The sequence below is a fragment of the Ochotona curzoniae genome, unplaced genomic scaffold (genome assembly GCF_017591425.1).
Source record: "Ochotona curzoniae isolate NIBS_2020 unplaced genomic scaffold, NIBS_Ocur_1.0 scaffold_1852, whole genome shotgun sequence".
Lineage (NCBI taxonomy): Eukaryota > Metazoa > Chordata > Mammalia > Lagomorpha > Ochotonidae > Ochotona > Ochotona curzoniae.
In genome coordinates, this window is record NW_024467087.1 from 35,777,324 (window position 1) to 35,803,715 (window position 26,392).

General features: G+C 40.5%; 1 protein-coding gene across 1 annotated transcript in view; it reads left to right on the forward strand.

The window, feature by feature from the left end:
• The first annotated feature begins 218 nt into the window (after positions 1-218).
• LOC121169076 (nuclear RNA export factor 2-like) overlaps positions 219-26,392 on the forward strand; it is a 36,088-nt gene continuing 9,914 nt past the window's right edge. The window contains exons 1-2 of the mRNA XM_040999544.1: positions 219-249; positions 2,130-2,219. Coding sequence (XP_040855478.1) covers positions 219-249; positions 2,130-2,219 — 121 coding nt within the window. The remainder of the gene's footprint in view (positions 250-2,129; positions 2,220-26,392) is intronic.

Sequence of the window (26,392 nt, forward strand, 5' to 3'; positions counted from 1 at the left end):
TGGCCAGAAGGTGCGTCAGCGTGGTCGAAGGGTGGCGTGTGGGGGGAAAGACGGCGGCTGGAAGGGCTTCAGAAGAGAGTGTAAGAGAGGGGAGGCGAGAAGGTGCAAGGCATTGGTGGGCTCCTAATACAAAACGAACGTTGTCCAGGAAGGGCAGTGGCAGCACGGGGCGTCAGCGTGGGGGGCAAGTAGGTCGAAGGCTGGAATGTGAGGGAAGGATGGCGGCCAGAAAGGGCGTCAGCATGGGCGGTAAGTAGGTAGAATGTTGGGGTGTGAGGGAAGGACAAAGGCAGGACGCGGAGTCAGCGTGAAAGCACGGTAGGTCGAGTGCTGAGGTGTGATGAAAGGAAGGCGGCGGGAACGGGAGTCACGGAAGTCACCGTGAGGAAGGCATAGGTTGAAACGTGGGGTGCGAGGGAGCGACGGTGGCCAGAAGGGACTTCAGTGTGGGGGCACGTAGGTCGAAGGGTGGTGTTTGGGGGAAGGATGGCGGAGGAACACGCCGTCACTGTGGGAGCACATAGATCGAAAGGTGGGGTGTGAGAGAGGGGCGGTGAGAAGGTGTAAGGCATTGGTGGGCTCCTACTATGAAAGGCACGTTGTCCAGGAGGAGCAGTGGAAGGCTGGGGCCAAGTAGGTCGAAGGGTGGGATGTGAGGGACGGACAGGGGAGGGAAGTGGTGTCAGAGTGCAGGAACCATGGGTTGAAAGGTAGGATGTGAGGGAGGGACAGCAGTGGGACAGGGCATCAGCATGCTGGGCAATTAGGTCGAAAAGTGGGGCTAGGGAGGAAGGCGGGAAAGAGTGTTATATTGGGGGCAGGAAAGACCAAAGAAAGTGTATCTGGGAGTGGCAGGCCCGGTATTTTAGAGTATGTAGGTTGAAAGGCAATGTAAGGGGATTGTGGTTGGATGTGATGTGGCATTTGTGGGCATGTGGGATGAAGGGTAGGACGTGAGGGGTGGGCAACTGCAATGGTGAGACGATGTGGTGGTTGTGGGCACATAGGTCCGATGGTAGCCTGTGAAGGAGGGACAGTGAGATTGGGCATCAGGATTGGGGGCATGTAGGTTTGGAGCAAGGTGTAGGCTGTGGCAGGTGTTAGGTTTTTTTTTTGTTTTTTTTTTTTTTTTTTTTTTTTTCCGTTCCTGGAATCCGTAGGTGGCACAGTAGTGCTCCCCTCCCCTGCCCTCTGAATCAATCAATCCCTTGGCTTCTCAGCCTAGTTTCTTCTCTATTTGTGCCTGGGGATGTCCTCCTGGGCTCCTTTCTTCTCACAGCATTATTAACAATGCCAGAAATTCCCTGTTGCTAGAGACGACTGTTCATCCAGTCTTAATTTGTCTCTTTTTTCTCATGGTATATTGTCCTGGAAAATTTTCATTTTGAAGATTTACTTATTTGGAAATCTGAATTAAACGGAGAGACACAGAAATATTTGATTTACTTAGTTTCTCTCTAAATGGCCACCTGAAACTCCATCCCAATCTTTGACATGCATTTAGGGGCCTAATTCCTTGGAACATCTGCTGCCTTCCTAGGGCTAGTAGCAAGGAGCTGGGACTGGATAGGAAGTGGAGCAGCTGGAATGAGCACCTGAGTTCATGTGAGATGCCAGCAGCACTGACTCCCTGGTAAACATGCTAATCTTGTTCAAGGGATAGGGCAAGTTCCTTCCAAAGAATTGGATGTTTCTATAAAAGTGTGACAGTAACCAGGATCTGAATATTCGGAATTTATGTGTTATTCTTAAAAGTACATTTAGGAGTGGGAAGGTGGTTTGTGTATGCTTGTGATCTCAAAATTAGTTCAAATAGTTCAGTTGGGCACCATTTGTTCCTCTCATATCCCCATTTGAATTTCTGTGACTTGCTTCTAAGATTTTTTACTGTGTATAGTCTTTTGTTCTTCATGTAGCTGTAGTGAATATATTTAAGGAGGAAAATCTTAAGTGAAATCATAGGTCATATTTGTCAATCCTGTGAAAGTAGAATTGAATTTATGAGGTTGAGCAAATAGTGAGATGCTTTATTTATGGGGCTGTAAAGATTGCTTGATAGATGGTAGAAATATTATTTGCTAGTTATTTTATCCTCACATTATTTGTAGTTCTTTCTGTTTTTCTCTCAGCTCTGCACTTTGAAGATCTGCAAAACACTGACCAAGAGAGCAATAGCATGTTGTCTACCCTAAAGAAGAGTGGGCCATATAACCACAAAGGTAAATAAATTTACATACCATAGATTTTTTAAAAGGTAATATGATAAGGTACAGCATGATTCACAAAGGGAGGGATCATTTCCCCAGTTTGAATGGAATGCAGCATTGTATAAGCTGCCAACATAAGCAGCTTTCTACCAGTTCCAAATCTGTACTGTTTTTCACTGCAAAGAATGGGATGTATTTTTGTAATAACTATTATATATTCGTGTCATGAAGAAAGACTACATGATCTGTAATTAATTTTATCTCAGTTATCATTCTGCTTGTTGAAACTTTGCATGTTTTAATTATTCAGCTGTAACTCCAAGTTTCAAGCATGTTTTATCGTTATGACAGAAAATAAGTATATAAATGTGCCATAGAAATTGTTAATATGGGCCCAGGACGATAGCATAGTGGTGAAGGTCCTCGGATCCTTGCCTTGAATGCACCAGGATCCCATATGGTTGCTGGTTCTAATCCTGGCGGCCCCGCTTCCCATCCAGCTCCCTGCTTGTGGCCTGGGAAAGCAGTAGAGGACAGCCCAAAGCCTTGGGACCCTGCACCCATGTGGGGGACTCAGAAGAGCTCCTGGCTTCTGGCTTCGAATTGGCTCAGCTCTGGCCGTTGCGGTCACATGGGGAGTGAATCATTGGACGGAAGACCTTCCTCTCTGTCTTTCCTCCTCTTTGTATATCTGCCTTTCCAATAAAAATAAATAAATCTTTGAAAAATAAGTGTTAATCTGTAGCACCAGAAAAAGTACCCCACTCCTGAAAGCAAGATCCAGCTTCTCTGTCAGGATGAGCTGAAATGATAGCTCTTGGTTTATGCAAATAATCCAAAGCTCTTCAAAAACATTTTATTATTATGTAATAATTTTAGTTGTCATATTTTGAGCCTGTGTGATATAGCAGGCATTTGATAATCTTCGCATGTAAATTTCTCATTTAATTCTCAGAAAAATTGTGAGAGGACACTTCTTTTAAAAAAACAAGATTGATTTATTTATTTATTTTTAAATTGCATTTCATTTTTAAAAAAGATTTATTTATTTATTGGAAAGTCAGATATACAGAGAGGAGGAGAGACAGAGGAAGATCTTCCATCCGATGATTCACTCCCCAAGTGAGCGCAACAGCCGATGCTGTGCCGATCCGAAGCCAGGATCCAGGAACTTCTTCCGGGTCTCCCACATGGGTGCAGGGGTCCCAAGGGTTTGGGCCATCCTCAACTGCTTTCCCAGGCCACAAGCAGGGAGCTGGATGGGAAGTGGAGCTGCTGGGATTAGAACCAGCGCCCATATGGGATCCTGGCGCATTCAAGGCAAAGACTTTAGCCACTGTGCCATGCCGCCGGACCCAATTGCATTTCATTTGATGACATCTTTTCATAGCCTCTGAGGTTCCCCAACCCCTCCCATTACTCTCCCCTCCCCCCATGGCGGATTCCTCCACCTTATGCAGTATTACAGTTCAAATCCAGTCTTGTTTCTTTCATTGCAAGCATGTACCATGCATAGAGTCCAGCATCTTATTGTCCAGATCAATTCAACAGTTTCTTGGGGAGGCCATCTCTGGTCTAAAAGCAGAGCTGGCAGAATATCGTTCCGACCAATTAAAAGCCATAACATAACATCAACAGCAGTTTACAATATTATGGGATTAATTGACATGGTATTGAATGACTGATATGTTAGAAAATGCAAGTTGTTGGGCCCGGTGCCATGGCACAGTGGTTAAGGTCCCTCGCCTTGCATGCCCGGGATCCCATATGGGCGCCGGTTCTATCCTGGCAGCCCCACTTCCCTTCCAGCTCCCTGCCTGTGGCGCGGGAAAGCAGTGGAGGACGGCCCAAAGCTTTGGGACCCTGCACCCGCGTGGGAGACCCGGAAGAGGCTCCTGGCTTCAGATCAGCATAGCATCAGCCATTGCGCTCACTTGGGGAGTGAATCATTGGACGGAAGATCTTCTTCTCTGTCTCTCCTCTCTGTATATCCGCCTTTCCAATTAAAAAAAAAAAAAAGAAAAGATTACTAAAATGCAAGTTGTTAACCACATCCTGTGACTACTTCATTGACATTTCAATTTAAGCTTATATGCAACCAGCTTCTATCTTGTCTGTTTTCATTTTAGTATTTAGCCGTTTATTGTATTGAAGCATAATTTTACTGAACTTGGCAGATTTTAGGATAGTCCAAACTGGTTTATAATTTTAACAAGGCATATGTCAACTGTTGAGACACAGAACAGTTTTAGGAGGGGTGTGCAGAGAAATCTTCAATACCCTAGTTAGGAGTAACTTATTTTCGTGTCCTACCTAGTAAGGTATATGTGAGTCCCCACTGACCTTTTCCTGTCTGGTTCTACGCTTTCCTTGTTGTTCTCTGTCTACCTACTCTAATTTTTTTTGGTTGTTTGTTTGTTTTGTTTTTTTTTTGGGGGGGGGGCTCCAGGGTGATCCTGATGGTTGTTGTAAGAGAGGCTGGGTATCCAAAGTTGGAACTAAGTAAGGACCAGAGAAGGTTCCTCTCCCTAGTCCCGAAGGAAGTTTACTCTTCTTGCAGACCGCTCAGGGCTCCTGGCTGTTGTTCCAATGACATTGGACCCTGCGAGGAGGGATTTGGATTTCTTCCATCCCATGTGGGAGATTCAGATGGGAGTGGATGACCTCAGAGTTCTCGGCCTCCGGAGGCACTCCAATTCCCCCTGGTCTCCTTGGCAGTTGGGATTTAGTCCTTTGTGCCCGTACTGATAGTCCTTGGTGAGGATCCGGGAGTCTCCAGGGTTGGGATACAAGCCTCCTCCTGTCCACCTGCTCCACTCTGGGATCCCCCCCCTCCCCCCGCTCTGTGCATATGACCTCCTGTTAAGAGGTTGTCAGGATCACTCTTGATTCCCCCCGTATTTATTTTTTCTGGGCAGGCAGATTTACAGAGAGGAGAGAGAAAGAACCTTTATCCGTTGGTTTACTCTCCAAGTGGCCACAACAGTTGGAGCTGAGGCAATTAGAAGCCAAGAGCCAGTAAGCTGGAACCCTGGCTCCCACATGGGTGCAGGGACCCAATGACTTAGGCTTGTGACTTTTTCAGGCCAGAAGCAGGGAGCTGTATTGGAAATGAAGCAAGCAGCTGGGACATGATCCAGGACCATATGGACAGACAGCGCTCACAGGCAAAGGATTAGTCAATTGAACCATGATGCTGGCCCTAAGGACACTGTGTTAATTTGCAGATGAGATATGAGTCTGGAGAGGCCAGGTGGTGCTGTGGATTATATCAGTGCCAATCTCAGCAGGTTATTTTGTACCCCTAGTTCATATTTGGGGCAACTGCCTGTCCCTTATGGATTATGGATATTGATGTTTAATTGATTTTTACTGGAATGGCTAGTTGATAAAAAAAAAAAGTGATGAAGCAGCCAACACCTAGAAAGTTGTCAGTAACTTTGCCAGAGAGGAACATTTTAAAGGGTCTAAAACCAGCAACTGATGTTTTCATTTGGAAGTAGCATTATCACTCCCAATACGTTGGCCGGAGTCAGTCATATATATCATTATACCAACATGAAGGCAGTCAAGAAGTGTAATTTTTCCAGTTGCCCACAACAGAAATGAAGGGGAAGCACTTGGTATTCAGCAGCAGTGAATACTGTATAAAAGAATGGAAGCTTGGAGAGAGTAAGTTTTTATGTAAAGTTAAATAGGTTGTAAATGTCAGAGCCTGGATAAGAATCCAGACTGGTACATTTTTTTAAAGATTTATTTATTTATTTATTTATTTAATTTTTAAAGATTTATTTTTAAATTTTTATTGGAAAGGCGGATATACAGAGAGGAGAGACAGAGAGGAAGATCTTCCGTCCGATGATTCACTCCCCAAGTGAGCGCAACAGCCGATGCTATGCCGATCTGAAGCCAGGAGCCTCTTCCGGGTCTCCCACGCGGGTGCAGGGTCCCAAAGCTTTGGGCCGTCCTCCACTGCTTTCCCGCGCCACAGGCAGGGAGCTGGAAGGGAAGTGGGGCCGCCGGGATTAGAACAGGCTCCCATATGGGATCCCGGGCGTGCAAGGCGAGGGACCTTAACCACTGTGCCATGGCACCGGGCCCGATTTATTTATTTATTGGAACGTCAGATATACAGAGAGGAGGAGAGACAGAGAGGAAGATCTTCTGTCTGATGATTCACTCCCCAAGTGAGTGCAACGGCCGATGCTATGCTATCGGAAGCCAGGATCCAGGACCTTCCTTCTGGGTATCCCACATGGGTGCAAGGTCCCAAAGCTTTGGGCTGTCCTCAACTGCTTTCCCAGGCCACAAGCAGGGAGCTGGATGGGAAGTGGAACTACCGGGATTAGAACTGGCTCCCATATGGGATCCTGGCACATTCAAGGCGAGGACTTTAGCCGCTAGGCCACGCCACTGGGCCCAATTGCATTTTTTAAAAAAATTTTATTTGGGATTCCCCTGCAAACTCCCACCCAGGACATGTTTTCTCCACGTTGCTACAATAGTATAGTCCTTCATAAGGAGTCATAATTCCATCAGTCTCTTAAGTGTGCCCCGCAAACTGGTACAATTTTAAAGTCAGTGTTCTGTGGTGGACATTTGGTGTAGTTATTAAGATGCTGCTTGGAAAGCTTGCATCCAATATAAGGGACCTTGTATTGAAGTGCCAGCTCTGCCGAGTCTGCCTTCCTGCTAATGAACAGCCTGGGAAATAGCAGATGATTACTTCAGTAGCTGTGTCCCTGACAGCCTGGTGGAAAACTTCAGTTGAATTCTGGGATCTGGCCTATGGCCAGGCTCAATACTGGATGTTGAAGCCGTCAGAGCTGAGAGCTGTGAGGTTTGAGATTCTCTCTTTTTCTGTCTTTCATATAAATAAATATTTTGAAAATTTTAGAAAGCAAATGTTAGAGAGGGAGAGACACAGATCTTTTATCCATTGATTCACTCGCCAAATGGCTACAATAGTCAGGCTGAAGCCGGTAGCCAGGAGCTTCTTCCAAGTCTCCCATGTGAGCTCAGGAACCCAAGAACTTGGGCTTTCTAGAGTGCAGCTTTCCTGGGTACATTAGCAGGGAGTTAGATAGGAAATGGAACAGCCAGAAGTGGTGCCTATATAGGATACTGGCATCACAGACAGTAACTTAATATGCTATGCCATAACAAGGCTTCAATAAATACATTTTGTTAAAAAAATAGATGTTCTAGAATAAATCTACTGAAAATATTTTCTGCTGTATATTCCATAATATTTGAAAAATAAGCATTCTGTTTCCACTCTTTCCTGCAGTGAATGTTACTCTCAAGTAAATTCCAGGTATATTCATAATAGAAATATTTACTTCAGTGATGTGATTTTCTCTTCCTTAGTCATCTAGTATCCTACAGGTTTAATGCAACCGATGTAAGGTTATTGGTCAAAATAATGAATTTATTTTAGCGTTGGGTGTTTTCCAAACAACTGAAAACATTGAGTATTTCAAGTTTCATTGTATTCACTGAAGAAAATAAGATCTAGTGGTAGTACCATAGTCTGTTAATTGAGTCTCTGATTAGAAAAAAAAAAATGTTTCATACCTTTCTACTTTGTCAAGAACAGATGATAAGTATAAGATCAGATACAGAGGAATGTGATAACAGGTGCGACAGAGTTGAACAAATTTGCTATATGTCTGCTATAGAAGCACCTATAACAGTGATAAAATCTCTGAACTACGCTTGCATAAAATTGAAAGGAATAGAAAGGCACTTTCTTATTGAACAGAGTGATACACTTGCAGCTGCAGGAAAGACTTAGAGATAACATTAAGGAAATGGTAGAATAATAACTGCAACTTAAAAATGTATATTTATTTGAAAGGTGGGTTTACAGAGAAGGAGAGAGTGTGTGTGATCTTCCATCTGTTAGTTCCATGCACTGATTTATTCCTCAGATGGCCTTAATGGCTGGAGCTGACGTAATTGAAAGCCAGGAATGAGGAGCTTCTTCCAGGACTCCCACATTGGTGTAGGGACCCAAGAATTTGAGCTGTACTCTGCTGGTTTGAGGTCGTAAACAGGGAGCAGGATCAGAAGTGGAGCAGCCAGGGCAGAAATCAATATCCATACAGGATTCGGGCATAGGAGGTGGAAGATTAACATGCACACTCACCTTAATAAATTCAAATTTTTGATCAAGCTGATAAGTATCAGAAATTATGAGTGCACAAAGGAGAAACAGAGAGATCTTATTAATAATAAGTAAAATTATTCTTTAAAATTCTTCAACTTACTTAATTTTATTGCAAAGTCAGATATACAGAGAGGAGGAGACAGAGAGGAAGATCTACCATCCACTGGTTCACTTCCCAAGTGGCCACAACAACTGTTGCAACGATCTGAAGCCAGAAGCCCGCAGCCTCTTCCAGGTCTCCCACGCGGGTGCAGGGTCCCAAAGCTTTGGGCCATCCTCCACTGCTTTCCCAGGCCATAAGCAGGGAGCTTGATGGGAAGCAGGGTGGCTGGATTAGAACTGGCACCCATATGGGATCCCAGTGCTTTCAAGGCTAGAATTTCACCTGCTAGGCTACCTCACTGTGCCCCCAAAGTTATTCTTGAGAATATATTTGTGCAAAAGTAAGATTATTGGCCAATATAAAATAGATACATTTGAACACATTAGCTGAATAAATTAAAGGTAGAACATGATTACAAAAGATTGTTGCAACAGTAACAGTAATTCTCAGCACATTGGAATTGTAAATATATTTCTTGAAATAGGTGGTTAGGCAGTAAACTCCATCAACTGCAATCTTCATTGATTTATTTTTTTACTTGTTGCTACTTTTTAAGTTATATAAAAGTAGCAGATTTCACACTTTTCACAGCATAGATTTAGAAGCATAGAAGTTCCTCCATCCACCTCCCTGCCTATATCCCCCTGAGTATTTTTCTCCAAGTTAATTTCAATAGCATAATAATTCATTTCATAGTTACAAACTTCATTTCTGATATGTAAGTGTATCATGGCCTGGCAATAGGGGGAAAGAAGAAAATAACATAGAAGTATAGTTAAAATAAAAAATGGAAGTCCTGCTGTTACTCAGGAGTAAAGACACCTGCTGTTTACAGTGTTAATTCCAAGTACTTCTCCAGGTTATGTTTTGTGTGTGTGTGTTTTCTGTGTATTAGTTGTTGATGATTAGAGAGAAAACATGGTATTTGTGTTTTTGGGGGAGCTGGATTATTGCACTAAGCATAATGGTTTCTGTCTGGGTTCATTTGTTTAGAAGCTAAGATTTCATTGTTTTCCATGGCTGAGCAATATTCTCTAAACATACTGCATTTTCTTTAGCTGTTCATCCATTGATGGGCATCTGGGTTATTTCCATATCTTAACTATTGTAAATTGCAGGGATATAAGCACGGAGTTGCAGTTCACTCATATTCAAATCTCATTTTGTTTGGATATATTCCTAAGGCTGGTATAGCTTGGTTGCATTTTAGATCTATTTTCTACTGTCTGAGCACTCTCCATACTGACTTCCATTGATTTCTCTAATTTGCATTCCCATCAGCACTGGTTTAGTATACCTTTTTCTCTGTATCCTCACTTGCGGTTGTTGTTTTTCTGATTTCTGTATGTTGGCCATTCTTAATGGGGCTAGGCAGGATTTTATTGTAGATTTTATTTGTATTTCCAGGAATGATAGAGCATCTTCGTATTGGTCTATTAGACATTTTAATTTCCTCTTTTGAAAAAAATATGTTCATCTCTGTTTTCCATCTCAACTGGATTGTTTATTTGGTCTTTGCTAAATTTCTGGAGTACTTTGTATATCCTGGTTATTAGTCTTCTATCTGCTGTGTATTATGCAAATAATTTTTCCCATTCTCTTGGCTGTCTTTTTATTTTATTGACAATTCCTGTTGCAGTGCAGAAGCTTCTTGGCATCATGTAATCCCATTGGTTTATTTTTGCTTTCATGGCCTAGGTTCTGCATGCCAGGAATAAATCCACTTGGTCTGGTGAATGGTCTGATCTACTGTCAGATTCTTTTGGCTAGTATTTTGTTGAGAATTTTTGCATATTTGTCCATCAGAGAGATCAATGTGTGAATTTTTTTCCTTGTTGTGTCACCATCTGGTTAAGTTGATGTTGACTTCATAGAAAGTTTGGACATTTCCTCCCTTTCTGTTCTTTGGTATGGATTGTGGAGAACTGGGCTAAGTTCTTCTTGAAATGTTTGGTAAATGTCAACAGTGATTTCATCCAGGCCTGGGTTTTTCTTTATTGGGAGGGATTTGATCACTGATTCAATATCTGGGTTATGGGCGATCTATTTAGAATTTTAATTGCCTCATTGTTAGATTTACGGACCACCCATGAAAGAAAATACCAGTCGAGTACAAACAGGCCTTTTTTAAGCAAAGAGAAGTCTATTCCTGGGCCTTTCCCCAAACAGTGGAGGAACGAGCAGGAAAGGAGGAGACCACAAGTGGAAAGACAAGCTAGGTAGTGGAGACAAAGGTCTTAATACCCCTTTTGACGTGGCTTCTGGCATCGGATCTGCTTTGACCCTGAGAGGGCAAGCAGTGTTGGCCTTTGTCCACCATTGGCCCATATGTGACCTTGGCTGCCTTTGGGGTGTGCCAGATCTCTGGCTAAGGTCACTGTGGTGTCCACCCACTTTCTGTAACTGCGGTAGCCGTCATTCCAGTCCATTGGTAATAGGCAAAGGGACAATGAAGTCAATCTAGTTACTTCCTGCTTGAGAGGGTCGTTGTCCCTAAGTGAGGTCTGGAGGTGAATCCATGGGTACTGGAGTGTAGGTGTGCAGCAACATCTGGTTGAAAGTAGCTCGTGAGACTTCACGATCTTTTTTTTTTTAACAAACCTTACAAATTAAAGGGCAATATTTAGTGAGGGATCTATAATTATCAGTGGAGTAAGTATTGTAATGAGCCATGACATGAGTGGGGGATTCCCAAATATCAAGACCAAGGTGGTTACCTGGGTTTTGTAGATTATTGAGTCTGTTATGTACTGATCATAAGTTTTTTATACCAGGTTTTACCATGCCTCATTTATTGATGTAGTAGCAAAAATTTTTTTGTAGGAATATATAGGTTTTCCCTTTATTTGCAGTTAGAAGATCTAGTGCTAGATAGTTTTGTAAAGCTATTTCTGCCAGTGATGTGATCTGTTGTATGTAAAGGTCTGTTTAGTTATCAGGAGGTAGAGCAGGGTTGTTAATAGGATCAGAGGCAGGGGAAGCATCCTGGCATTTAATGATTAGTGTAGTAGGTCCTGTCTGTTGAACACCCTGCTGAGATGAGTAGTGGCTCAAAAAAGATTGAAATGGAGAGATGGTATTAGGAGGTGTGGCCAAGAAATTTGGCTGCAGTGGGTGTGGTAAGGATCACTGTGTGAGGTCCGGTCCACCACAGCTGAAGAGAGACCTGGTGAAGAGTCTTGAGCAGAACCAAGTCTCCCAATTGGAGAGGAAGGGAGTCCAGACTCACTGGCAAGTTTGGGTTGGGATGTGGAAAGCATAGGTCTGTGTGTTCTCGGAGAAGCCATATAATAAAGAGGGATTCGTTGTCTGTCTGGAAAACAGTTAAGAGGCCAAACTCTGAAAAAGTGTCAACCAGGGTGAGCAAAATCTTAGATTTTTGTGCCAAGTGACAGTGCTGCTGAAGTGATGTCAGCAAAGGCTGTGTTCTGAACAGGGTGAAGGAGGCCCCTCACTCATTGTGGATAAGATGTCACGTCCCAACAATGGAGTGAGACACAAGGGGTTGACCAGGAAGGAAATGGTGCAGGGTATTCCCTCAAGGAGGCAAAGCAAATGATCCATCTGTAAGGGTTTAGAAGGAACTCTTTCAATACCCTTAACTGAGAGATGGGAAGGATAGGTGCAGCTGGTGTGGGCAGACAACAGAATAGGCACACCTGTGTCCCCCAGGAAATTGATGGACTTACCTGCTATCTCAGTGAAGATCCTGGGCTGAGCAAAGGTGCTAGGGGTGTCCATCCCTGGGCCCTCCTAATCCTCAGCCAGTCCCAAGAGTTTGGATGTTGGCAGGGTCAGTAGGATTGCTTTACTTTGCTCCTTGATAATATTTTTAATATAGTCTGAATAGCCTAACTAGTTGTTATTTCTACAAAATGAGATTAATCCTTTGACATTTGCAGAGGCTTTACTGCAAATGTCAAAATGCCAAAATTTGCAACTTTGGAGTTTTTTTGAATGCGTGTCAAGGATGCCAAGAAGGCTTAAAATATCAGTGGAACAGAATCTCTTTACATGACACAGGGTAGATCAGATTAGTTATTGATATAAAGTGATTACTCAGATGCTTTTAAAACAAGTACATAACTTTACTGATCTTAAGCAGTGAGAATCTAATGAAAGGTAGAAAACACAAGGATCATCTCAATGTGAAAATAGTTGCAGATACATAGTACAGTTGAACAGAATCAGATCTACATTTTGCTGGAGGTAACTAGGAAACTTAGTCATTAACTAGTTAAAATCCATTTAAAAGGAAATGTTACAATAATGTGTAGTTTAAAATGCTGTTGTCCTGTTTAGTTATATTTTTTACCCTCCTCTCCTGGCTGGCGGGTGGAGGGAGTTTGATAAAGAAAGAAAGAACAAAAAGCTAAAATGTCCTTGGATGGCGGGGGGATCCTGCAGCTGTGGGCAGAGTGGCTTATCAGAGAAAGAAGGAGGACAGGAGAGGTGGTGGTGACTGTTGCTGAGGAAGGGGGAGAATGTCAGAGAGAGAGAGAGAGAATTTAACCCTGAGGTTGTTGGGTGGAAGGAGGAGAGGTGGATGAAGTCATGGGATATGGATCTGGTGGCGACTGGAAAGTCAGAGGTAGTTCCCTGAGTCAGGGGTGGTGCTGTAGGGAAGTGGGCAGGGAGAAATGGATTTAAAGACAATGCAGGCAAATTGTTGTTACTCAGGATAGTACAAGTGGGAGGGGGCAGGCGTGATTCCGATGAAGAATGAAGAATGGTAGATGTGACGAAGAATGTAGATGTGATATCTTCCACAGGGGAGGCACCTGTGGCTACAAAGGAGGAGGAGGAAGAGGCAGGTCTGGAGATGGTTCCAACAATCTGTGAGTGGTAGTGGATGTAGAAACAGCAGCACCTCAGTCAGGATAGTTGAATCTGAGGGTGGGGAAGAAAGAGTAGGAATAGGAGGAAGAGAAGGAGGTAGAACAGGGAGAGCAGGAGTTGGGGAGAATCACAGAAGTTCAGGCAGCTCTGGGGAAGTTTGATCAGGCTTTGGGTTGGAGAAATCAACAGGGGTGGGGGGGAAGCCTTGGCCTTAGCCTGGAGAACTTGGCACACAGAACAGAAAAAGTAAAGCTTAGGGCAGGAACAGAGCTCCCAAAAGATCTGTAGTAAGACATCTTGGACCACTTGCAGTTGTGGTGACAGAAATTGTCCAGTTTCATGAGGATATTAAAACTAAATGTGCCCTCTGCCAGTCATTTTGAATCATTTGCAGCCTAAGTCTTGGCCTAGTCCCATGCTGTTGAAATTAGCCAACAGATATCTCAGTGGAGTCTGGGGATCATAGACCCAAGACTGTGAGCTGTCCGTTCTGTCCCAGTTGTCTTATGGCTAGTTCGGGCTCATAGAAAGCATCCTCCTGTTGAGAGGCAAACTAGAAAGAGAACCCGGTTCCCCACGGAGGGCAGGCCAGTGAATGGGACGTCTCCCTAGACACTCAGAGCTCAAATGGGGTCCAACATGCATGGTTTCAATGAAGCAGTGAAGAGGACTTTTGGGACAGAAGAGGCTAGGTGGAGGGGCTTACCTGGCTCACGGCTATCAATCCGTGGCCAGAAAATGTTCCAGGAGGTCAGTGGCTCGAAGAGGGGGAGACCCAGGCTCCACAGATGGAAGCTGATCTACAACCCTGGATTTGGGTGCCAAAATGGTAGATTTACCGACCACTCATGAAAGAAAACACCGGTTGAGTACAAACAGGCCTTTTTTAAGCAAAGAGAAGTCTATTCCTGGGCCTTTTTTGTTCCCCAAACAGTGGAGGAACGAGCAGGAAAGGAGGAGACCAGGAAAGGAAGAGATCACAAGTAGAAAGAGAAGCTGGGTAGTGAAGACAAAGGTCTTAATACCCCTTTTGACGTGGCTTCTGGCATTGGACCTGCTTTGACCCTGAGAGGGCAAGCAGTGTTGGCCTTTGTCCACCATTGGCCCATATGTGACCTTGGCTGCCTTTGGGGTGTGCCAGATCTCTGGCTAAGGTCACTGTGGTGTCCACCCACTTCCTGTAACTGCGGTAACCATCACTCATGATTCAATTTTGATAAATTATATGTGCTCCAAATGTGTGTGTGTGTATACACACATGTATATCCATTTCTTCTGTTTGTCCTGATTATAAGCATATAGTTGCTCGTAAATGTGTCTGATTGTACGTGTTGTATTTTCCCTTTCATCTGTGATTTTATTGATTTAGTCTCATTCACTTGATTATTTGGGTTAATAATGTATCTATTTTGTGGATATTTTTCAAAGAACCAGATCTCCAATTCCTTCATCTTAGGCATTGTTCTTTTGGTTTCTGTCTTGTGTGTTTCTTCCCTTATCTTGATTTTTTTCTTTCTGCTAATGTTGGGTTTATTTTGCTTTTGTTGTCTGGTTCTTTAAGTTTTATGTTTAGACCATGTACCTGGTGCCTTGCTAGTTTCTTGATGCAGGCACTGATTTCATTGAATTTTCCTCATAGTACTTCCTTTGCTGTATCACACATGTTTTGATTTTTTTTAAGTGGATGTCTTCATTTATTTCAAGAAAAATTTTATTTCTTTTTAAAATTTTTTCTTATCTTTTCATTCATTCAGCAGCATGCTGTTTAGTGTCAGAGTATTTGCACATTTTCTGGGGGTATTTTGTGTTGCTGATCTCTAGTTTCACACTTGATGGTCTGAGAAAATGCGTGGCATGATTTTAGTTTTTGAAAATCTGCTGAAAGCTTGTTTCATGGTCTGTATTGTGATCAACTTTGGGGAAGGTTTTATGATGAAAAAACAAGTGTTTGATGCATCTGAAAGATGAAAAATTCTGTGGATATCAAGTCCTTTTATCCTGTTTTGTGGTTGAGCCCTGTTTTTTTTTGCTGAATTTCTGTCAAGTCAATCTTTCCATCTAGGTTTTTGGGTTGTTAAGGTCTCCTACTGTTACTGCATGGAGTCTATATCTCCCTTTAAATGTGTTCATAATTTTTACATGTAGCAAGTTGCCCTGGCATTTGGTGTAAGGTAATGAATATAGATATGAATATCATTATAATTATATATATTATATTAACGTATATATATTCATCATCATTATTTCCTCTTGTTGAATGGATTCCTTAATCAGTATGTAGTGCCTTCTTTTGTGTCTTTTAATAGTTTTCCCATCTTGTCTGTATAATCTGCTTTTAGAATGGCTGTACCAAGTCATTTTTCCTTTCCATTGGCCTGTAATATCCTTTTCCATCCTTTCACTTTGTTTCTGTGTATCTTGTCAGAGTGGTTTGTTTCCTTTAGGCAACAGGTACATAGGTCCTGTCTGCCAGAATCCAGGTCTGGCTGACTTGAGAGCTTGCAAAGGATGCTTGGATTGGTGAGAAGACATGAAGAGATGTGGACCACTATGGCATGATGCTCATAATGGACAATTCAAAAAGTTGCCTTCTTTATTTATACAGAAATCATAACAAGCTTTTGCACAATATCCAAATGTTTAATTTTTAATATAGTTAAAAGAATAATTACAAATATCTTAAAATTTTAAATTTTAAATTTCAAATTATATGGTACAATTCTGTATAGTCTGGGATTCCCCCACCTACACACAATTCCCACCCCTCAACTGATTTTACCCGTAATGTCACAGTAGTACATTACTTCATAAGGAGTTACAATTCCATCAGTCTACTGTTTAAGTGTGCCCAGACATTGCTGGTACAGAGTGTCAGACAGTCCATCATCCCAATGTTTAAGTATGTTCAACACTTTCGTTGGGAGTTCATCTTTGATTTGGAAGTAGAAATGCATGTTGCATTGTGTCTTCACATCTGGATATGGTAGTCTGCATTACTGCATCACTATACATTTCAATTTGCATGGTTGTTTCCTTATATTAGAGAGAACATGTGGTATTTGTCTTTTGGGGATTGACTTATTTCACTGAGCATAATGGTCTCTAGTTGGGACCATCTAGTTGCAAATGGTATGATTTCATTCTTTTTAATGGCTGAGTAATATTCCATGGGATAGGTGTACCACAGTTTATTTAACCAATCCTCTTTGAATGGGCATCTGGATAGTTTGTATGTCTTTGCTATTGTAGATTGTGCTGCTGTAAATATAGGACTACAGATCCCTTTCTCATATGCAGTTTTCACTTCCTTTGGGCATATTCCTAGGAGTGGGGATAGCTGGGTCATATGGCAGATTTATTTGGAATTCTCTAAGCACACTCTGTACTGATTTCCACAGTGGTTGTACTAGCCTACACTCCCACCAGCAGTGAAGGAGAGTGCCTTTCTCCCCACATCCATGCCAGCAGGTGTTGTTACTAGAGTTCTGAATGTAGGCCTGTCTTACTGGAGTTAGATGCTAACTCAATGTGGTTTTCATTTCTATCTCCCTGATGGCCAGGGAGCCTGAGCATCTATTCATATGTCTGTTAGCCATTCAAATCTGTTCTTTTGAAAAATACCTGTTCATTTCCTTTGCCCATTTTTACGTGTTTTTTGTTTTGTTTTTTACTGTCCCTGGGTTTCTGAAGCTCTTTGTAAATCCTGGGTATTAGTCCCTTATCGTCTGTGTAGTATGCAAAAATTTTCTCCCATCCTGTTGGTTGCTTCTTCATTTTGTTAATCGTTTCCTTCCTATACAGAAGCTTTTTAGTTTGATGTAGTCCCATTTGTTTATTTTGTCTTTGTGCTTTTGGCGTCTTTTCCAAGAACCCTTTCCCCGTTCCTATTTTTTGGACAGTATTTCATATATTTTCCTTTAATAGTTTGATGGTTTCTGAGTGCATATTTAGGTCCTTGAACCATTTAGAGGTTATTTTTGTGTAATATGACAGGTGTGGGTCTTGCTTCTTAATTCTGCAGGCTGCTATCTAGTCCAGTAGCATTTGTTGAATAGACCAGGCTTCTTCCCTGGATTGTTTTCAGTTTTCTTGTCAAAGATTAGTTGACTATACATGTGTGGGCTCCCTTCTGGTGTTTCTATTCTGTTCCGCTGATCTTCTCTGTTTCTGTACCAGTACCAGACTTTTTTGATGATCATTGCTCTGTAGTATGTTTTGAGGTCTGGAATTGTGAGTTCCCCTGCTTGATTTTATTCTTCAGGATAGCTTTAGCTATTCGTGGTCTTTTGTGAGTCCAGATAAATTTTTGTATCTTCTTTTCTGTTTCTGAGAAGAATGTTGTGGGGATTTTAATTGGGATTGCATTGAATCTGTATATTACTTTTGTTAATATGGATATTTTGATGATGTTGATTCTTCCAATCCAGGAACATGGTAAGTTTCCCCATTTTTTTCAATATCTTCTTCTATTTCCTTTTTTAATGTTTTGAAGTTTTTGTCATAGAGGTCTTCTACATACTTAACTAGCTTAATTCCTAGGTATTTAAGATTTTTTTTCCACTATTTTAAAAGGGACTGTGCTTACAATTTCTTTCTCAGCCATGGGATTATTTGTGTACACTAGTACCATCAATTAGTGTTCATTAATTTTGTATCTTGCTACCCTGCCAAAATCTCTTATGAGTTCCAGTATCCTCTTGAGTTTTTGTTTCTCCTATGTAGAGAATCATGTCATCTGCAAATAGATAATTTCAGTTCCTTGTTTCCAATTTGGATTCCTTTAATTCCTTTTTCTTGCCTAATACCTCTCCAAGGGCTTCCAGTACTACAGTGAAGAGTAGTGGTGACAGTGGACATCCCTGTCTAGTTCCAGATTTTATTGGAAAGGCTTCCAGTCTTTCCCCATTTAGTATAATGCTGGCATTAGGTTTTTTGTAAATTGTTTTGACTGTGATTTCGAATGTTCCTTCTATCCTTATCTTGCTTAGGATTTTCAGCATGAAGTGGTGCTGGATTTTATCAAATGTCTTCTCTGCATCTATTGAGATAATCATATGATTTTTATTTTTTATTTTTAATGTGATTTATCACATTTATTGATTTGTGAATTTTGAACCATCCCTGCATGCCAGTGATGAATCCCACCAAAATTTTATAATCATTCATACACTAATTACTGTAACCTTCACCTAGTACTGATTCAATTGTTCTATGTTCTTTTGTTAAAGGGCAGTGGGAAGGATAAGGGCAGCTCGGCCTTTCTATGAATGGAGAGCCTTCACAGGAAACTTCTTTTTATCTTTTTTAAACTATTTTATTCCCCTAAGTATAAATGCCAATATAAGGTAAAGTTTTCAAACCATTTTCCACTAGGGGCTCAAAACATTTATCTCCATTTTAGGAGATATCCCATATACTTTTTGGTATACGTGGTAGGAGGCCAAGGTGACTGCATCATTCCACGTTTTGTAGCAGTTTGAATCTCCATAATTGTCATCTGTTCTAAGATATTATCAAGCCATTTCTTATGGAGAACATTACACATTTTAGGTTAAGTTCCAGACAAAGTGGGCACATATAAAGGTGTTTGGTAACAATATGTACTCAGTTGTACTATTGTATACTTTTAGCTGTGTGTCATTGTCTTAAGCTGCTAAAAACCCTTTTACCAAAACATGATTTATAAAATCAGCTTCCAGTTAGAGAAATCATTTCACATTTGCAGAAAAACAACAATACCCTCAAGAAAATTCCATGAAATATCAGAGGTGATTGACTGTCATTACAGTGGGGTGAGACGGCAATGAGGTGATTCTCCTGGGCCTTGCCACACAACCAGAAACTCCTCATAGCCTTGCTAACCAAGGAGCGATGCTCCTTACACCTTTGATTCCTGCTCCTGTCTTTGATCCAATTTTGCTATTCTATGTTTTTGAATGATGAGTTGAAGCCATTTGCTTTCAAGGTTAATATCGATAGGTAGTGATTTGGACCTGTTATTTTAGCGTTGTGTTTCTTGAATTTTGATTTAACTTTCTTTTGTGGTTTCCCTGAGATGTTCTTCATTTTTTCTTCTTTAGCATGTATTGTTCTTTTTATCTGGCTGTAGTATGTCATTAAGCATCATTTGTTAGTTGATAAGGTAGTTATTGGAAGTTTGCTTTATTTATTTATTTATTTATTTATTTTTGTAAGCTCCAGATTATATCTCTCCATTATCCTCTAGCATGTCAGGCTTCTTTTGAGAGGTCACCTGTGAGTCTGACTGGCGTTCTTCTATATGTTATCATTGGTTTTTACCATGCACTTCTATGCATCTTTTCTTTCTGAGCAGAGCTTGGCTATGATGTGCCGTGGTGAGGCTGGCTTTTGGTCAAATCTATTTATGGTTCTCTGTATTTCTTGTTTATGCATTCCACTATCCTTTTCGATGTTAGGGAAATTTTTCATTCACTGTTTCATTTAATACCTTTCAGCCAAGCCCTTCTAGTTTTGAAATTTCTTTTTAACCTCAATTTATTTTGAGTCTCTTTCCATTCTGAGAATTTTTAATAATTCTAAATAGACTACAATCAGAGACTTTAGCAGAGTCATTTTAACCTTGATTACACACTGTTGTCGCAGGGAAGTGGTTAAGAAAATGTAATTTTGTGGTTTTAGCATTATGACTTTAGAGTTCATTTACGTCTTTGCTTAAATTTGTTCATGTATGCTATAAATATCTAAGTTTCGTCTATTGTGAATCTGGTTTATTTCTTGATTTCTGTTTCATGAAGATCATTATTTGTATGTTAAAATGGGACTCTGCTTGTATATATGTTTTCCTTGGTTTTATTTAATTTGGTTTACAGTTTAGCAGGTTTTTGTTTAGTGTGTAGGAATTTCCATGTACAAAATCAGTTTTCTGCAAATGTGGATATTTTCATTTCCTCTGTTTCCATTTTGATGTCATTTGTTTCTTTATTTTCATATTTGCTTTGCTACACTGATGAGAATGGACTTTTTCATTTCTTACAGTCTCAGGGATAAAAATTTCTACTTTTCCCTGTTCAGTTTTGTTATTTTTAATCTATAATTTTGAGTTTTAAAAAATTATTTTGGCTAATAGTTTGTCCATTTTGTTTATTTTTTAATCAGTTTTTCTTTTTATTCTTTTGTACTTTAAATTTCATTTATTTCTGCTATTCTTTATTTCTTGCCTCCTGTTCATGTTTGGAATCATATTTTTGATTGCATCAGTTATATTGTTTATGTGAAATCATTTTTAGTGCAATTAACTTACTTGAAAGACAAGGTTAGAGAGAGAGAAGAGACAGAGACATAGATCCCCCATCTGCTGGCTTACTTTCCAAATAGCTGCAATTGGTAGAGCTCAGCTAGTCCAAAGTTGGGAGCCAAGAGCTTCTTCTGGGTTTCCAACAAAAGGCCATGCTCTGTGGCTTTCCCAGGCCCTTAGCAGGGAGTTGGGTTTGAAGTGAAAAAGCTGGGACTAGAACCAGTGCCCATACGGGATGCTGGTTCTGTAGGTAGAAGATTAGCTTGCTATACTACAGCTCTGTTCTCTGAAGCCATTATTAAATTATGAAATTGTTGCTATGAACTGACTGCTAAATACTGCTTTTTCTCACAGAAAAAAAACAGATTATGATATGTTTTATCTTTTCAAGTTAAATTGCTTCAAGATTTTAAACTTTCCTTTTCAATTTCTTCAGCTATTTGCATTTCAGGAGCATAGTGTTCCGTTTTCATGTTGTTATGCTCTGTTTTTCTTATTTTTGATTTCTTGCTTTATCCCTTTGTAGTCTGAGAAAATACGTGGTATGATTTCAATATATATAAGTTTGCTGAGACATTATTTGTAGTGTCATAGATGGTCTTTCCTAGGAAATGTTCCATCTCCAATGATATGTATATGCATTCTTCATATAACTGATAGGTTCATTTGTTGCCTGCTGAAGTTTAACTCTCATGTGTCTTTGCTATTTTCTGCTGGGGTGATATCTGTAGTGATGAAAGTGGAGTGTTAAAATTCCCCTCAGTATTATTGTGTTGGGGACTCTAATCTCCCTTTCGGTTTAATTATGTATTTGGGTCATCTTGTGTTGTATCAATGTGTATTATTTATTACTTTGTCTTCCTGCTGTATCAATTCTCATCAATACATAATGTCATTCTTTGTCTTTATTATTTTTTAATGTCGATTGTATTTTATCTGATATTAGTGTAATTACTCCAGCTCATTTTCATGGTAAATATTTTACTGAAACTTCATTTTTCAGTTTGCATATTTACTGTGAAATGATTCTGTGTAGAGACCTAAATGAAGTTGTGTCCTTAATTGTCTGTTTGGTGGATCTATATCTTTTAATATATTTACAGTCAAGGTTAATGTAAATAGATAAGAGCTAACTCATGCCATTTTGTTGATTACATACTGATTGTATATGCTTTGTCATTGAATTCTGTACTGTCGTGTGTGTGTGTGTGTCTATGTGTGTGTGTTTCAGATTTATTTATTTTCGTTGGAAAGGCAGGTTTTACAGAAAGAAGAAATACAAAGATCTTCCATCTGCTGATTCACTTCCCAAGTGACACAGCAGCAGAAGTTGAGTTGATCTGAGTTTAGGAGGAACAATTTCTGGGTCTTCCAAAGTGGATGCAGGGTTCCAAGGCTTTGGGCCATTATTTCTTCCTTTTCAAGGCCACAAGCAGGGAGCTGAGAAGTGGAGTAACCAGGACACGAACCAGCGTCCACATGGGATCCTGCAAGACAAGGATTTAGCCATTGAGCCATTGTGCCGGGCCCATGTTATGTATTCTCTTCCAATGTAGGACTTCCTTCAGAATTTCATATAAGGTTGATCTTATGATGATGAATTCTATCAGGTTCTTACCTAGAAATTATTTATATTTCACTTGTAAAGGATATCTTCACTTTACATATATACTTGATTGCGGGGTTGGTTTTTTGTTTGTTTGTTTTTGTTTTTTCCTACTTCATGGCCTTTAATATCTCAGTCTTCTGGTCTGTGGCGTTTCTACTGAGAAGACATCTGTTAGTCTAACGAGTTTGCTTTATAGGTAACTCAAGTGTTTTATCTTACCACCTCATTCTCTTCTTGTACTTAATGTTTGAACATTTGAGAATAATGTGCCTTTGAGAAGGCAGGGTTTTTTTTTTTTTTTTTCAGGTGTTGTTGTTAAGTCTGATTGTGGTGTAGTCCTTTGATCATCTATGTTTTGGTATATGTGCTGCCGAAGTGAACACATCATCTATGTTTTGGAAGACTTGAAAAGGTTTTAACAGTTACTTTATTCATCAGTTGATTTCAGGGTATTTTTCGTTCTTTTCTTGAACTATCCCTGTAATACAAATATTTGTTCACTTAATGATATCCTGTACATTGTGGTTGTGTAGACTTTCCTCATTCTTTTTAACTCTCTATTTTTTGTATGGGTTATTTCAGGGATCCGGGATTCTGTTTCCTAGTCTATTATGTTGATGCTTTCAATTTGTATTTTTGAACAATTTTTCCCTCAAATTCCTAATTTTAAATTATTGCTATCTCTGTCTTGGATTTGTTTTTTTAACGATTTATTTATTTATTTATTTATTATTGGAAAGACAGAAGAGAGAAGGGGAGACAGGGAGGAAAGGTCTTCCACCTGCTGATTCACTCCCCAAGTAGCCGCAACAGCTGGAGGTGAGCCAATCTGAAGCCAGGAACTTGTTTCAGGTCTCCCATGCAGGTGCAGGGTCCCAAGGCTCTATTGCTTTCCTAGGCCACAGATAGGGATCTGGATGGGAATTGGAGCAGCTGGGATACAAACCAGCACCTATACATAGTGGGCTTATTTCGAGTTATTTTCATACATTTCACAGATTTCCTTCAAATCAGCATCTATTTCTGAAAATCTAATGTGTTCTTTGAAAGTGTCATGCTTCTTCTTCTTGCTTGGTTCATCCCTATCTTGTCATCTACATGTATGGTTAATATTTTTTTTGTTTGTGGAGTAGGTTTCACTGGAAAATATTTTTCTTTATGTTGAATTTGGCATATCACTACAGGGTTAACTTTACTCAAAAAAAAAAAAAAAGAAAAAAGAAAAAAAAAAAAAAAGAAACCTGAATTGCCAGCATCAAACATCAATGCATCCAATTCAGCCACAGCAAAACTGTGTTAGTCTGATAATAGCAAGCAGCCATATTACCACCAAAATTCAGCACAATCAAGAAACAAGAAAATTTGCAGGGCAAAGAAATAACCCTGAATGTTTCATCCTGTAGAACTTACACAACCCTGGAAATTTCTGGACTCAAGCACTAGATCAGTGCTCACTCTATGTGATCTGTGGGAAATTCTCATTGGACTGTTAGGTCTTTGAACCAACAGCAGAACATTTAGGAATCCCAGAAAACCAGATATGAGAAAAACTCTAATTTGTGTCTCTTCACACATAGTGCTGCCTGTGCAGAGAACAAGCCTGAGTTTCACTTTTGTGGGTCCTGTGTAAATTGGAAGCAATTATCCCTGTCATGAAGCTCTGGAAATATTGCTGTTGGTAGTACAATCTCAGAAGCTAAACCAGAGGCAAAACAGCAGTTGAAGTGATATGCCAAATTCTACATAAAGAAAAATATTTAGAATATTTAGGCTTCTGGCTTCACATCAGCTTAACTCCATATATTGCAGCCATTTAAAGAGTGAGCCAGCAGGTGGAAGATTTTTATTTTTAAATTTTATTTCTTATTATTATCATTTTATCGTACAGTTCTACAGGCCCTGTGATTTCCCTTATCCCCTCCCCAATTCTCTCCCCCCTTACTGAGTTCCCCTTATCATTATTACAGAATAGCTCTTCATCCTATTGTCAAGATATAGCATCCTATTGTCAAGATATAGTAAATAGTTTCATTAGGAGTCCATGTTTGATCTGGAAGTAGAGATGCATACTGCTTTGTATCCTCACATCTGGATCTGATAGTCTCCATTACACAGTTACTGTACATCCCCTTATATGAAAAGTCACAAAACAAACTCAACAACAGGGAAAAGAAAGGAATTTACAACACCATGAATTTAAATAACATGCTACTAAATGACTAATGTGTCGCTAAAGAAATGAAAATCAAGAACCTTCTTAAAGAAAATGATGCTATTGTATGATCTATGAGTCATTGAAAAATTTGATTAAAAGTGTTTTGAAGAGATGAAACTAAAAAAAATCAAAATTCATGAGATATAGTTTTTGCAGCTTTTGTTGGTGAAATGTCTCCTGTAGGCAACAAATAGCTGCGTTTTGTTGTGTTAGCCCAATCTATCACATTTGATTGATGAGTTTAATCCATTTGCATTCAGGGTTAATATGAATGGGTAGTAATTTGGTTCTGTCATTTTAGCAATGGGTTGTTCATTGATTTAGTCTTTTGTTATTTTACTGAGATGTTCTTCACATTTGCCTTTGGTTTTGGTGGGCACTATTCCTTTTCTCTGTCAGGAGACCATCTTAAAGTATCATTTGTAGGGCAGGTTTGGAAGAGGCATATTCTTTTAATTTTTCTTTACTGTGGGAGAATTTTGTTTCATTTTCAAAGACAAAGGAAATCTTTCCTGGTTACGTTTGTCTGGGTTGACAATTTTTTGCTTTTAGAGTCTGGAGTATGTTGCTCCATTCTGTTCTGGGCTGTAGCATTTCCTGTGAGAGATCCAATGTGAGTTTAATTGGCATTCCTTTATATGTCAGTTGACTTTTTTTTCATCTGTACATTTAAGGATTTTTTTTCCTAATGTTTGATTGAAGAGAGCTTGGTTATCATGTGTTGTGGTGAAGATCACTTTTTTTTTAAAGATTTATTTTATTTTTATTGGAAAGGCAGATATACAGAGAGGAGAGACAGAGAGGAAGATCTTCTGTCCAATGATTCACTCCCCAAGTGAGCGCAACGGCCGATGCTATGCTGATCCGAAGCCAGGAGCCTCTTCCAGGTCTCCCACGAGGGTGCAGGGTCCCAAAGCTTTGGGCCATCCTTGACTGCTTTCCCGGGCCACAAGCAGGGAGCTGGATGGAAAGCAGGGCCGCCGGGATTAGAACCGGCACCCAGATGGGATCCCGGGCATGCAAGGCGAGGACCTTCACCACTAAGTTATCACACCAGGCCCAGAAGATCACTTTTGATCAAGCCTGTTGGGAGTTTTGTATCCCTCCTGGATGTTGTTTCTGAATTCTTTCTCCAAATTAGGGAAATTTCCCCTTATTATTTCATTTTATACATTTCTGCACCTTCTGGGACTCCCATAAGTCTTAAATTAGGCCTTTTAGTAGTTTTCAGTAATATTCATTGTGCCTCTGTCTCTTCTTTTGCTCTTGGTCATTGTACTTCTGGTTATCAGATTTTTCTCCTTGGGGTAGGTTTCTAAGCTGTGTCACCCACAGGTCTACAGTTTGCTTTTACTTTTTGCAGCGAGTACATGTCTTTTTGTTTGCAGTCACTTGTGCCACTCCCTCCAGTGAGTTCCAGGTCTGGGTTCTTACATTAGATTTCCACCATGGTCTCTGTAGTCCCAACTCCTGGCTTACCAGTTTCCACCTCCTGTGATACTATGCTGAGGCTGTACCATTGACTGTTCAACCTTTCTCCCAGTTTCAGTTGAAGCAGTTCCCAATATTAGGGAGACACCAGGTGTCCTATATAGCTAGGTTGTTTTTGGTGCTGACCTTGTCAGAACCTGTTGGTTGTTCTGAGGGCCACACGGACCTATTTTGACCCATATAGTACCCTAGTCAGTAATATTTTCCTGTGGTATCAGTGCAATGCACTGAACTCAGTGAGTTCTCAATGAGCTCAATGCATGCACAGCTCACTGTTGTCCTTGCAGTCTTAAAGTTTTTCCACACTGTACAAAATGGCACCTGATATGCCTCTACTAGAGTTCTTGATTTGCTGGCCATCACATCTGAGGGCTACCTGGACCTATCTTGGGTGAACTCTGTAGGATGCCACATTGTAGCAGTTCACTGAGCCAGAAATAAGTTCATTCCCCGCTCAGTGCATGGGCAGTACTGTCCCAC